This window comes from Vicugna pacos, chromosome 29 (assembly GCF_048564905.1).
Source record: "Vicugna pacos chromosome 29, VicPac4, whole genome shotgun sequence".
Classification (NCBI taxonomy): Eukaryota; Metazoa; Chordata; class Mammalia; order Artiodactyla; family Camelidae; genus Vicugna; species Vicugna pacos.
Genome location: NC_133015.1, coordinates 14,319,212 through 14,334,337, shown reverse-complemented (window position 1 = coordinate 14,334,337; position 15,126 = coordinate 14,319,212). Strand labels below are relative to the sequence as shown.

General features: G+C 36.3%; 1 protein-coding gene and 1 long non-coding RNA gene across 6 annotated transcripts in view; one reads left to right on the top strand and one right to left on the bottom strand.

The window, feature by feature from the left end:
- Positions 1-15,126, bottom strand: part of LACTB2 (lactamase beta 2) — a 33,861-nt gene that overhangs the window by 10,407 nt on the left and 8,328 nt on the right. For all 4 annotated transcript variants that reach the window (XR_012065443.1, XM_006203171.4, XM_072951819.1 and 1 more), the window contains exons 4-5: positions 4,821-4,999; positions 2,779-2,927 (exon numbers count right to left, since the gene is read on the bottom strand). Coding sequence is in view for 3 of the 4 variants with exons in the window: in XM_006203171.4 (XP_006203233.2) it covers positions 2,779-2,927; positions 4,821-4,999 (328 nt within the window). In the remaining variant the exon portion in view is untranslated. The remainder of the gene's footprint in view (positions 1-2,778; positions 2,928-4,820; positions 5,000-15,126) is intronic.
- Positions 1-15,126, top strand: part of LOC140690244 (uncharacterized) — a 43,415-nt gene that overhangs the window by 20,904 nt on the left and 7,385 nt on the right. The window contains exons 2-3 of one of the 2 annotated variants that reach the window (XR_012065444.1): positions 9,130-9,377; positions 10,624-10,717. This is a non-coding gene — a long non-coding RNA (uncharacterized lncRNA). The remainder of the gene's footprint in view (positions 1-9,129; positions 9,378-10,623; positions 10,718-15,126) is intronic. The other variant, XR_012065445.1, reaches the window with a different exon arrangement.

The following is a 15,126-nucleotide window of genomic DNA, read 5'->3' as shown; positions in this document are numbered from 1 at the left end:
AACATTTCTTTTTTAGAAAAGAACAGAGCTGATCTTTTTGAAACTTTTAAAGAAAAAATGCCAAAGAAGAAAATTTTAACTCAAATACATTTTTATATGGTAACAATCAAAACAATTTCATCTTGTACATGCCTCGCTCCAGGTCACTGTATTATGAGAAATCTATTTATAGATAAAATAGACGTAAGCTCCGTAAAGACAGTAGTGTATCTGTTTTGTTCACTACTGAATACCCAGTGCTTGGCAAAATGGCACACAGTGGGAACTCAGTATTTTATTAATGAATGAATAAATAAATGTAAAAATTATTCTAGATAGTTTTGCTACAGACAATTGGCCCAATGGTTTATTTATTAGGTTACATGATAAGATCTTTGCACATTTTTATAAAATCATATGTATTTCAAGCTTAAAATTTATCCTTCCCCAGACTTCTCTTAAATACTGATGTTTATAGTGAATTGTATCACTGACGTGCTTCTCTTTTTACTCAACCTGTTTGCCACATCAACATTATGAATTAATGATTCCCAAGTATAAACCTCCAACCCCAAACTCTGCCTTAAGCTCCAGCACCATGCATTATATCCACCAGCGTGATTTTCTAGATCTCATTATGTGATTTCCCTGCCTAAGATCCTTCAGTGGTCATTCCCAGCTTATTGGCTGAAGCCCACGTTTTTTAGCATGGCAACCAAGGGCTTCCCATGACCTGCTCATGCCTGCCTTTCCCACCTCATTTCCTGGGACCCCTGACCCCTTTCCCACCCATCCACAATATGCATTCTGGCCTCCAGTCGAATGCATTTTCTTTGTGGGTTTTCAAACATGCACGATGCTTTTATGACTCCCAGTGTTTGAATACATCTTTCCTTCTGTCTAGAATGACTTCCCTTCCCCTGTACTCTGGCCTGGGGAATGCTTACTCCTTCAAGATCTAATTCAATAGTTAAGTTTCTGAAGCTTTTTCAGACAAGCCTCATCACCCTGCATCTTCACCAGGTAGACCTGATTCCTCTTTCCTTTATGCTGTGACATACTGTGTATAGGCCTTGGAGGAAGCTTGGAGTGACAGAAAACACAAGATTTGAGTACCTGACTTCTGACATTTGAGTATGTGACAGCTAATAGTTTTGTGCCCTCAGAAAAATTATTTGGCTCTGTCACTTTTTTTCTTAACCTGTTAAGTTGGAATAATAGTATCTTTATCTAGTGAAAATTCAAGGTACTTGAAATTAAGTACCTCAAATTACTGTTGTAAATGTGATGCATTTAGTACAGTGTCTAACACATAATAACGTGCTCAAAAAATGGGAGCTATTATGAAAGAGCCAGTACTACAAGTATCCATTGAACATGTCTGTGTTCTCTAAACTGTGAGTCCTTCAAGGGCAGGGATCTGTAGTCATCTTTGTATCTCTGCACCTAGTCCAGTACGTGGCACGTGAGGGCATTCAGAAAATTCATTCCGTGTGCGGAATGAATAAATGTCTCTATAATGCCGAATGCCGTTCTGTATGCAACAGGTGCTGCGGACATACGCACAGTGAACACACCTCTGAATGCAGATCCAGCATGTTGCAGGCACACACCTGCACACTTGGATGACTCACCTGTGAGGGTTATCAGAGAGTTCTGCTGTCTGTACTTAAGTTAGGAAAAACGATCAGTGTATCAGTGTATCGTCCAGTGGCTTTACTGGAGCATTGATAGGAAATGAAGTCTTCCACAGAATTTAAATATTTACATTACCCTTTTACTCCTGGCACTTTTCATCGTCAGCCCTTTTACTCATTCATCCCTTCCTTGTAATACAAAGAGCACTGAGTATGAGTTAACTGGTTTTGGATAACTTAGGCCTATGGGACATGAAGGTCCTTTACTAACTGAAACTGGCCCAATTCCTTTTCAAGCTTGTCTTTAGTTAGGCTCTCAGGTATCTTATGGCTGTAGTTGTGGCAGTGGGAGTTTGAAAACCTAGGTAATCTTATTCCAAAGCCTACATTCTTTTTCTCTTTTGGTGGTGGTGGGGATATAATTAGGTTTGTTTATTTATTTATTTTTACAGGCGGTACTGGGGATTGAACCCAGGACCTTGTGCATGCTAAGCATGCACTCTATCACTTGAGCCATATTCCTCGCCCCTCCCCACCTGCAAAGCTTACCTTCTTAACCCCAAAGCCATACTGCCTACACAGCAAATACCTAAGAAACATGTGCCAAGAAACTGAATTATACTGGTCAACTGCTACAGGGATGTGCTCAGAGGCCCCTGAGTGAGGGGCTCTTCCTCTACGTATGGAACGACTGACTCCATGCATGCTCTTCTTCATGCTCTTTCTCCTTTTCATCTACTGGTAGGCATTGCTACTGCTTCTCACTGCTGTAATCCCAGGATCAGTCCCTGGCAGATCACCCCTTCTCACTTGCTGCAGGTTGGGACACTGGATAATCAAGATGACTAGAATAATACATAAGTCATAATAAAGCTTATTCATCAGGTTGTTGGCAATGGTCTCTCCCTGCCTGAGCGAAGTATGAAAGCCTTAATTAATGGCTCAGAATGGTTATTTTTGTCCTGCAGGCTGGTGTTTATCTGACTTCTGTGTTCTAGAACATTGAGCTTACTGGTCTCAAATCTATACAAGTGACATTACTTATGAAACTAACAGACTCATTCTGCTCTGGGATGTGATGAGTTTACCACATCTGCAGTCTACTGAATAGATTATTCTATTACAATTGTGGCTATGTACAAGTAAAATAAATGAAAATTACCTTGTAAATAATTTTTACAAGGTCCATTGCTGTGAATGATTTTTCAAAGTTCTCATGAAATACTGTAAGAATTTGCTGTTCTCGGATATTTCTGTGAGAAATGTATTGTAGAATTTTAGCTTCGGCATCATGGATTACTGGGCCATGTCCTGAATCAGAATAATTATAAAAATTATTTCAACCAGATAAAAAAATTAAGTATAACTTAAGTTAATTCATTGTTTAAAAATAATTCATATAATATATTGAAAAAGCATACTAAACACATAATAAATTATTTGGAAAACTATGCAGGTAAGAAGAGATTTAAAAATGACATACAATGCCAAAAAACATTAGAGATATATCAAAATCTATATACAATATGTTACTTTGTTCATTAAAAATAGAAAATAAATACAGCAATAAAACAGTAACTACAACAGTAAGACAAGTAATACTGAGTGTCCATGATTTGCCAGATACTGCTCTAAATGCTTAATATATGTTATTCTTACAAGAATCCCAGCAGTTAGGTACTTTTATTATCCCCTTTTGACAGCAGAAACTGAGGCATAGGGAAAATAAATAATCTGCCCACAGTTACATAGCTAAGAAGCTGGGATTCTGACTCGGGAGCTTTTAACCACTTTGTGCTCTTCACTTACAAAAGGTTGACAACGGGGATGTTAAATAGTTTTATGTAAGTGACCAAGAGCTATTAAAAATTCACAAGAACCACAGAAGAACTTAAGAGCCTTCTGTCTACACTAGTAATTCAGAAATGCTAATAACCCAGATAAAGTTATACTGAAATTTACTTGCTCTGTAAAGACAGGGAAATATATTACACAAGTCTGCAAGAGGGATGTTTAAAATATCTGATAACAAAATATTCAGAAGCAGACTAACCTGCTCTATAAAGAGCACAGGCTTTAGCATTCTGACTCATTTACTAGCTGTGTGGCCGTGAGTCTCTAAATCTCTGAGTTTATTTCTTCAGCTGTGCGACGAGGACCACGTTCCTTGCTTCACTGGGTTTTTGTGAGGACAGGTCTGTGAAGGTCCCCGCACAGTACCTGGCGGGTAGGGTAGCAGGCTTTAGTGCACAGTAGCTATGGCTACAGAACGTCATTTACACGTGAGCCCCAGCTGTGCTGATAATAAGCCAGTTCACTAGACTCACTGAAGCGAACAGTCCGAGAACCTGTACTAGGCAGCTTCTCGTTAGCTTTGCTCGAATGTGAGTGCATCAAATGTCTATTCTGTTCTCTTTCAAAATAGCTCTCAGCCTCTGTTCCTTTTATGTCATAATATTAATCTAAATGTCCAGCCCCACTGATGTGTTTCGTATCCCCTCAGCAGTGGGAGCTCATGAGAAAATATAAAGGTATAGAAGACACTTATTTACAGAGCTTTCCATGGCTCTTTGGTTAGGAGCAAGTTAGAAGAACTTAAAAAATTAGGTAATCTAGTCTCTTTCTCCTTCCGGGGCTTCTTGTTGGGTCCTGAATCTTTCTTAGCTTTTAGGATGGAGGGGAGATTCATATTCCAGAGCAGTGCCATCAGAGCTGAACACTAACAACAGGTTTCTTTTTCTGGAGAATTAAAATAAATATACAGTTTATATTTGTATGGAAGCCTTTGGTATTTCTGTACTGTGAGTTAAAAAATCTAAATTTCAGAGGTCAAATGTTACCCAAGGTTGGTTACACAGCTAAAATAGAGTCCACAACAGAAATCAAGTTAACAGCAAAGCTGAAGATAACTTATGGAATGAAAAAAAATTTCTTGTTCCAGTAAGTTTATTTCCTTTTTTAAGTAGTTCTATTAATAGCTGTGTGATGTTAAAAAATAACCCTTATATCTTTATAAAAAGTTATTAATACAACTCTCAGCCTTCTTTTCATTGCTAGACAAGGCTCAGGGGTATAATTTAGAAAAAAGTAGTTTATATGTATCTCTTCCAGGCTGAGAACTCAAAGAACACATCCAGACAAACCAAAATGAATCTTCCTCATCATCTGACACAAATGGTTTGCTAGATTAAAAAAATTACCTACCTGGATATATAACAGCAGCTTTGACTTTTAGTAACTCTTTTAGGGAGTTCATATAATCATAGAGGTCTTCAAATACCGTTGTTCCTTCTCCTAGGATGCAGTCTCCAGAAAAGAGCGCATTTTCCTCTTCTAACAGTAGAGCCATATGATCATCAGTGTGGCCAGGTGTATATATAACTCTGGTTCAAAGAAGAAAGAGTAGCAATTATGAACTCTTAGGCTTAGAAGACATTTTGGGAAGTAAATTATTCTCTATCATCTCTGGACAAGACACAAATAAAGGATGTCAACAAGTTTTTTTTAAAAAAGCTCCTTTTTCTCTTGTGGCCTTCTGAAAATTATCAGAAAATTCTCTCCTTTAGCTAAATCACACTTCTCACTCTAAAGTGCAAATTTAATATTTCTGCTACCTTTTCTTTCTTATAAGTAATAAGCACTGATTACAACAAATTTGGAAAACAGAAAAGGCAAGTACTTAAAGGAGATAAAAATCACCCATCATTCCACTACTCAGATAGTGCTTTTATTATTTAAAACTGTATTTTTTTCAAACACACACACACACATCACGACAACACACATTCTTTTATGAGAAACAACTAAGAAAAAAGCACTTTCATATGTTGCTGGTGGCAGTCCAAAATGGTAGAGCCTACATGGAGGGGAATTTGGCATCTTCTAGCAAAATTACATATGCATTAATCCTTTGACTTATCAATCCCACTGCTAGAATTTACCCTGAAAATACACCTTTACAAAAATAAAAAATATGTACAAGTTATTCATTCATACATTATTTGTAATAACAAAATAGTAGGAACAACCCAGATGTCCATCCATAGGGCACTATGGATAAAGTACAGTACAGTCACACAATGGAATATTATGCAGCTATCAAAAATGAGGAAGGTCTCTATGAATGCATATGGAGTAATCTGCAGGATATAATGTCAAGTGATAAGAAAGCAAGGCACAAAAGGGTGTTCATAGTATGCTCTTTTGTATAAGAAAGAACGGTAAATAAAAATATAAGCATATATTTCCTTATTTTTGCAAAAAGAAAGTCAGGGAGTATAAATAAAAAACTAATGAATATAGCTGCCTATAGCAGGTAGGCAGGTGGGGTGCAGGGAACAGAGATTCAAGCAAGAATTCTCTGATTAGAACTTTTAACGTTTTATGTTTTAACTTTTTTTTTTTTAGAGTAAAAGTTTTTTTATTGAGATATAATTGACAAATAATGTTTTAACTTTTAAGCTATGTAAATATTTTATATATTCTAAACATAAAATTAAATAAAAAGAAAAAGAAAACCTTAACACTGAATATGGAAAGAAGTGAATCTTACTGTGTACTAGATAGATAACAAAGCCACAGTAACAAGTGAATTAATTCAAATAAGCTTTAAATGCAATACTAAGACATCATTAATAGAATATATCTTAAGATAGGGGGAGGGTATAGCTCAGTGGTAGAGCACATGCTTACCATGCACAAGGTTCTGGGTTCAATCCCCAGTAACTCCCTTAAAAATAAATTAAATAAATAAACAAACCTAATTACCTCCCCCCTCCAAAAAAAAAAGAAAGAATTATATATATATATATTATATCTTCAGATAAAAAAACTGCAAAGATATCTTGAACTTTATTTAATATGCTTATTGCTGGCAATATTATTGGTTATTATGTTTCTGAAATGAATTTGTGTTAATTGTTTGATAGGATAAACAAGTAAATAAATTGATGTGGAGAACCAAGGTTTTCACTATGGGATAAGGGAAAAATACATATGAAATAAGGAAATTAAGGTTTGGGGTTGTTTGTTATTTGAACTGAGGAATCATGAATCATTTTTTTCCCTCGCTCTGTCTATAAATAGGCCAAGAAACACACCTCATGAGATAAATTATAGTATAGTGATATGTCATAGTGTCTGCAATTTCTCTTCTTTTTTGTTTTGATGTATTTTTTCACCAGTTTTACTGAGATATAATTGACATACAACATTGAAGTTCGAGGTATACAAGATAATGATTTTATGTATGTCTACATTGTGAAATGATCACCATAATAAGTTTAGTTAACATCCATCACCTCACATAATTACATCTTTTCCCTGTGATGAGAACTTTCAAGATCTACTCTTAGCAATTTTCAAATACACAATACATTACTGTTAACTACAGTCACCATGCTGTACATTACATTCCCAGAACTTATTTATCTTATACCTGGAAGTTAGTACCTTTTGACCACCTTCACCTATTTCTCCCACCCGCTACTTCCCAATTCTTACAACTACCAATCTGTTCTCTTTCTGAGGGTCTGGTTTTTATAGATTCTGCATTTAAGTGAGGTCATATAGTATTTATCTTTCTCTGTCTGACTTAGCATAAGGCCTGCCCATGTTGTTGCAAATGGCAGGATTTCCTTCCTTTTTTATAGCTCAGTAATATTCTACTGTATATATACCACATCTTCTTTATCCAGTCATCTGTTGATAGATACTTAGGTTGTTTCCATGTCTTGGCTATTGTAAATAGTGCTGCAGTGAACATTGCGGTGCAGATATCCCTTCAAGGTAGTGATTTCATTTTCTTTGAATATGTACCCAGAAGTGGAATTGGTGGATCATATGCTTTTACTTTTTAAGAGTATCAACTTTTAAATTTTAATTTTTTAATTGAAATGTCGATTTACAATGTCGTATTAGTTTCTGATGAAGAATATTAATTTTTAAAGATTTTCTTTGTATATTTATATCTTAAAAACAAAATTGAGATGTTTTAATATCTGATTTAAAATTTTTGCACTTACCATACTGTATTTTTCTGCATCACTAAATTGTTTCTAAAACGGTTTTTAGTGTTTGCAGAGCAGTCTACTATATGAGTGAATCATAATTTAATTGCCTATTGCTGGGCAGTTTTTCTCCATCAATAACACTGAGATAAGCATCCTTAAAAACAGTATTTTTTGGCTGTTTTTCTGATTTGGTCTCAGAATTTTTTTTTTTTTAACAGAGTAGTTATTCTATGTACGTCTCTCCTCCCTCCTCCCTCCCCCATGCGTGTATGTCTGACTCACTTCAGTCATTAAGGTTTAAGCTTTCTGGTTTTTAGACTTTCTTGCTGTCACCTTTATATGTACTGCATTTTATTTCCTCTTGTTCTTTTCTTGGTGATTTGTCAGCTACCCATCCTTAAGTAGATGTAAGAAACTGAGCAAACTAACCTCCCTTAATGTCAGTTTTTCACTGAAATTTGAATAATATGTGTCTCAAAGGATTGCTGAGAGGTTCAAAGACAAGCATTTAAGTGCTCAGCATATTTGGCACAAAGTTACATGCTTAATAAATGGTAAATATTTTATTTTAGCAGTGGGTAGCTAAAAGTTTAAAAGAAACATACTTTATTTTTTCTTTTACATTAAAAATTGACAGAACAAAGCAATTTTTATTGATTTCACCCTCTATTAAGATAAAAAATTTAGCACTTATGTCCTTTGTCTTCTTCTGTTTTCAGCTTTTGTTAATAAACAAAATTATTATAATAGTAAAGACTTAAAACATGACAAATATTTTAGCTCAATAACCTCCATTTACATTTATATAAGGTTTATAACTATACTAACAATAAGCTAGTTAAACAAAGAGCTAGGTGTAAATAATTTGTTCTGTAGAGAACCTGATTTCTCAGCCACAGAGAGATAATCCTTTCTACTGGTCATTTTTTTTCTGCTATTACTCCTATACTTTGAATTATACTTCTGTTATTGCGGGTTTCATGTTGTTTTCTTATTTGTTTACCATTCTAACCTCACAAGGCTATGAATTCCTGAAAGGCAGGACTCCTGTCTTATTCCCACTTTTATATTCCCAGTGCTTAGCAATTACTAGTAGCTAATATTAATATATTGCTTTCCATGTGCCAGGCACTGACTTCAGGGATTTACAGGTATTATACACTTAATGCTTTTACTGGTCTGGGGTGGGTACTATTAATCTCTTCATTTTACATTTCAGATAACTGAATCACAGGAAATAGCAATAAATGTTTAATGAAATATGGTTTAAATTAGATTCTATTTAGCTTAAGAGGTCAATTATCTTTCTCTTTGCTTATTCTAAATAGCACTGCATTTTTATGTGCTTGGAATACTTTAAATACATTTTCTCAATGATGGATTTTGTTGGGGAGGGGAGCGCAAATAGAACTGCAGATTTGTATTTACTATTTAGGAATTGAACATGTGTTTCTGGTTAAAGATAGTGGTTTGAACACCTGCATCTTTACTGTTCTTCCTAGAACACCAATAAAATGACCATAAAGGGATTTTTAAAAAATGGCATAAACTCCCAGGGGTGAGGACAATGGACCACATCATCAAAATTTTAGAATTTAGAAAGAAGACAGATGAGTGATAAGTGACCTATCAGACATGAGAAAACTGAAGCCTAAGCTGCGGGTGGTAAGAGCTGAGGACCAGCCAGATTTACAGACACTGCAGAATTCTCCAGTCTCAGGATGTTGGTCCCAGGAATCTGGAATAAAAGGTGAGGTGGGAGGGGAGGCTAAAATGAGAACTGGTTCAGAGTCTGCTTAACAAACATTTAGATCTTCAGATTCTCTTCCCATTTTGAGCAGTTTGACCCCACTGAGGGAGAAGACTGGAGATTTAACCTTTGAAAAGGGTAAAACACAGGCCCAGATGGCGGTAGTGACACTATACTGAAACCAGGCTGTGTGAATCTCCAAGCCTTCTTTCCACAGTCAGCTCCTAGAAAGGCTGGCATCCAGGCTTTTATCCTACATGAAGACTCTAAGAGTCTTTTCTGGGGAATTTTACCAGCTCAGGAAGAAAGACTAAGATACCAGTGTGGGAAGTTCCCCAGCTAAATTAAACAATTCATCTACATTAACCCCAGAGTGAGGCTCACAACCTACAAAAGCTCTCCTCACATTTTCAGAGCTCCCAAACAGCTGTGTAGTCTCCGTGAGAAGACATCAGTAAATACCAGATGAGCAGAATTACTAGACATCCGAAGAAAGCCCCTCTCACTGAGGAGAGCAAATGAAAACAAAGTTATTTGGAGGCAAAAAATATAAGGAAGAAAATTACCCCCAAAACAAAAAAAGAAAGCACACAACCGCCTATCCCCCAAAACTGTAATGTCCTCAGAAAGACAAAAAGTTGCAACTACGAAGGAAGAAAGGATAGTGTGAAAGGACCATTTAGGGAGCCAAAAGAGCTTCTGAAAATTAAAAATGTGAGAAGAGAAAAGAAAAACTTAATAGGATTAGGAGATAAAGCTGAAAAAACCTCCCAGAAAGTGTAACAAAAACCCAAAAAGATGGAAAATGGGAGAAAAAAATAAAGTTAGAGGACGAATTTAAGAGTTCTTACTAAAGGAGTTTTAGTAAATGAAACAGATCAAAACAGATGAGATAAAATAATCAATGAGCAACTTCAAGAACAATGGTTAGAACTGAAGGACACAGGTTTCCAGACTAAAAAGGCCTATCAAACAAAGACCCAGCACCATAAACTCCCTCCAACGTGCATCGTGGTGACATTTCAGAACACAGTGAAAAAGCTCAGGAATCAGAAGGGTTTCAGATTTCTCAATCACAATATTGTAACTAGAAGGCAATGAAATGTTGCATACAAAACTGAGACTGAAAAAAGATTTTCAACTTGGAATCCGGACCCAGTGCACCTTAAATCAAATCGGATTTACAAAAAGACATTTTTAGACATGTAAGTCCTCAAAAATGCACCGTTTTTTTTTTTTCCCTCAGAATGCTATTGCAGATGAGCTCCACCAAAAAAGGAGTACCAGGAAAATGACGGGGTACAGCAAATCGGAGGTTCGAGGCTAGAGAGAGGCAAAGGGTGAGTGTGAAGGGAATTGTGGGGTGACAGCAGCATCAGCCTGGTTCCCCAACTAAACGGAACCTGGGGGAAACCAGTTGGAACGCAGCAGGTTGGGAGGCTCGGAGGGAGGAGGTTCTTCCAGAAGACGAAAGTGCGAGAATCCCTGATACACTTAAATATCCTGAGAGGAGAGGTATGTAATCAGAGTTGAGTTAATGATAAGTACCTAGAAAACGATCCAAATAAAAACCAAAACAAAACAATTATTAACTGCAGGAAAGCAGGAAAGGAAAAGTAAGCACAGTTTACAACATGGTTTACGTACAGTGTCTATCGTTCTAATAGTGGAAACACTGAGCACTAATCTCGTCAAAATTCTGACCCCATGAGGTTGGGAGACAGGAACGCTGCCCATAAATGGGAGAAGGGGAGAAACCGATTCTAATTTTTTTTCAGAGTGGGAAATTAACAAATACCTGGAAGGAAAAATGAAGACAAAGCAAAGAATCAAATAGTCTTTCAAGATTTGTTACTATTACTGCTCCACCCTGTTTAATTTTTTTCTCCATAGAGGCATCCATTTGCACTTCTTTGGCTAATTATTTGCATATGCCTGTATTTTTATGCACAACAAAGCCAGACTATCACAGGTAATTCTGAATGCCTCCCTTCCTCTAGACCCTGATAAGCCTCGCTACTGACCTAAATGTATTTTCAAGTTTGGTTTTGAGATTCTGGAAATCATAAACCTTTCTTTTAACAAAGAAGCTTAGATTACATGATTTTTTAAGTCTAGTCTTGTATTAAAAAGAGAAATCTATAGAAAGTACACAAATAAGCTTAAATTACACACGTTAAGCTTTCCACACAGGACCGTGTTACTACTAAGCAATCATGAACCCTCACCAAAAAGATGTGTAATTGCCATTAGCAACTAAAGGTGCAGTATTTCCACAGGCAACTTTAACAAACCTTTAAAAGCCAGATAGTTTCACTACTACTTAATCTATCCCAGAGCATAGAAAAAGAAGGAAAACTTACACTCCCAAATCTGATAAAAGCTGCACAAAGAGAAAACTACCACCCAATCTTACTAATGCATATTGTTATAAAAATCTTAATTAAAATATTAACAAGTAGAATTCAAAAGCAAATTTAAAAATAATGACATTGTGATCAAGTAAAGTTTATTCAAAAAATGCAAGGGTGTTTCAGTATTGTAAGAGCTCTGAAATTAATAATAAAGCTATGGAGAAAAGTAAGGCCATCTCCCTAGACACTACAAACACACTTGACAAAATCCAACTCTTAAATAACAGTATTTAAGAAAACTGAAATGATTGTAACTTAAGAGTTTCTCCTTTGCCCCCCCAAAAAAGTCAAATCCTTAATATTAAATATTGAAATGTAAAGCCTTTGAAAAATCTGCTAAAAATGTAATAGAAAGTACAAGAACATGAGATACTAGCATAATGGGAGCAATTATTTTTGAGAGGCATTAAGAACTGTCATTAAAAACTATTAAGCTTTTAGGTTTCTAAGTGTATGCTTTATATATTGCAAACAATTACAATATTATAGCTGTACCAGCAGCAAGGTATTAAAGAGATTTAGAAATCATCTCTTTTCTGATTAAACCCACTACAATCTGTTAATTAAAGTATTCAATGTTATGTGAAAATGATTCTAGGGGGTATATATCCAGCAACTATAAAAATGTGAAGTCAATATACAGGATGGGAAAAAAACTGCAAATCATATATCTGGTAAGGAATTAATATCTAAGATATATAACGAATTTGTGCAACTCAACAACAAAAAAAAACCCAATTAAAAAAAATGATCAAAGACCTGAATAGACATTTTTCCAAAGATATACGAAAGACCAACAGGGACATGAAAAGATGCTCACCATTACTAGTCATAAGGAAATGCAAATTAAAATGACAATGAGATGTTACCTCAGCCCTGTTAGACGGGCCATCAGCAAAAAGAGATAAATGCTGGCATGAATGTGGAGAAAAGGAAACCCTTGTGCACTATCGGTAGACTTGTAAATTGGTGCAGCCACTGTGGAAAACAATATGAAGTAATATCAAAAAATTAAAAATAGTACTACCATGTGATCCAGCAACTCCACTTCTGGGAATATAGCCATAGGAAATGAAAACACTAACTGGGAAAGATATTTGTACCCCAATGTTCATAGCAGTGTATTTATAATAGCCAAAACAAGGAAACAACATAAGTGTCCACTGATGGAAGAATGGATAAAGAAGTTGTGGTGTGTACACACACACACACACACACACACACACACACACACACACACACACACACACACACACACACACACACACGGTGGAATATTATTCAGCCATAACAAACGAGGAAACCCTACCATGTGTGACAACATGGATGGACCTTAAAGGCATTATGCTAAGTAAAATAAGTCAGGCAGAGAAAGACAAATACTGCGTGATCTCACTTATATGTGGAATCTTCAAAAAAGACAAGAAAACATCAAGCTCATAGAAGAGATCAGACCTGTGGTTACCAGAGGTTGGGGGGGGGACTGGAGAAAGATAGTCAAAAGGTACAAATTTCCAATTATAAATAAGTATTGGGCATATAATGGACAACATGAATACTAAAATTAACACTGCTGTATGATAAATAAAAAAAGTTACTCAGAGAGTAAATGAAGAGTTCTTATCACAAGGAGAAAATTGTTTTTTCTTTCTTTTCTTTTTATTGTATCTATATGAGATGGTGGATATTAGCTGAACCTACTAATATAATCGTTTCATAGTGTATGTAAATCAAACCATCATGGAAGAACTATGTGGGTGTGAGTATGTATCTTATGTTATGGACAATCTTATGAACAATCACACACAGAATGCATTTATAAGTAGAATCCAATTTTTTTTTTAATCACAAAAACTCATTTGGAGAACCATTCTGTTTCAGAGCCTGCAAACTGTCTTATCTGTCAATGTGCTTGCAAGACCTCCTTTATTATTTGCCTCCCCCTCTTCACACCAGAACTCGCTTAAGATTTTCTTTTGATATCTTCTAGGCGGAAGGCAATAGGATTTCTTAAATCAGGGAATCGGAAATTCCAATTCTCCAGTCACCTGGGTGGCTAATGCTTTAATCTGCATAAAAACTGAGTTAAAATTCACTTCACGTAGGCAGGGGGAGAAGAGGAAATGACATCAGAGGTGCTTTGCTAAAGATCAGAGGCCTTGCAGCTGTGGCCTTCCCATTCATCAGGTAGAGCATTTATCTAGTTCTGCCACCTCTGTGATAGAGCAGACTTTATAAGGATGGCTCTCTCAGAAAATTTGGAACAGCCAACAAAAGCTGTCAGATTGACTTTTCTCTGAGACTGAAGGTTACAACCAGAATCAAATCCTTACTGAAAAACCTTGATAACTTTCTACACTTTACTAGGGTGCTTGGTGGGTATTATCTCTATCTCTATTGTATTTTTTTTTCTTCCAAATTTGGCAAGCAGACAAGATCTTTGAGGTTAAAACCTAATCTTATTAGATGTGGTGGGTCAGGGGAGAGGGAGTGAGAAGAGTGAGGAGGAGGAGTCAGCTTCTGTCTTAGCAGAAAAAAACTTCAGTACAGAGAAGTAGATATTCTCAAGTCAGAAAGCAAGTACAGATTGTGGGGAACCACAATTAATTTGGTTTTAAAAGTTCCAAAAACTTTGCAAGTGGCAGAGCACGCGCTTTGCGTGCACGAGGTCCTCGGTTCAATCCCCAGTATGTCCTACAAAAATAACCTAATTACCTCACCCCCCACAAAAACAACAAACAAATACAATAAAAATAAAATCAAGCCCATTAAAAAAAAAGCAGTCGTTAAAAAAAAAAACAAAAACGAGTTTGAAACACCTTTTTGAATCCCTCAAATAGGTCGTGGGGGATTATGGGTCTGACCTGAAACGTATTTACTTCAGCTATGGGTCACTTTTTGGAAGTTAGAGCACGAGAAAGCCCTGAATTTAACCGATGGGTAGGATCCCTAAATCCCCCGAGCAGGAAATGTTAATCTATTTTTTTAAAATTTAAATTTTTTTCAAAAAAGGTAATCATAGTAATGCAGGAAAACGGATGTGGGGCATGAGGAGGGCCGAGTCCCAGGTCTCGGTTGAGCCCCTGGGACGTGCCCCACCAAGTGTGGGTCCTTGGCTTCACGCAGGAAAGAATTCAAGTGCGAGCCACTGTTGAGCAAAGGTAGATTTATTTAGAGAGATACATACTGCATAGAGTGTAAGGCAAGAGAAAGGCAAGGAAAGAGGTGTGGGAATTGGGTGCTCAAGTTAAAGTAAAAGTAGGTGCACACTCCATAGACAGAGTGCGGGCCGTCTCCAAAGGGGAGAGAGTGAAAAGGGCCACTAGGCCTGATGG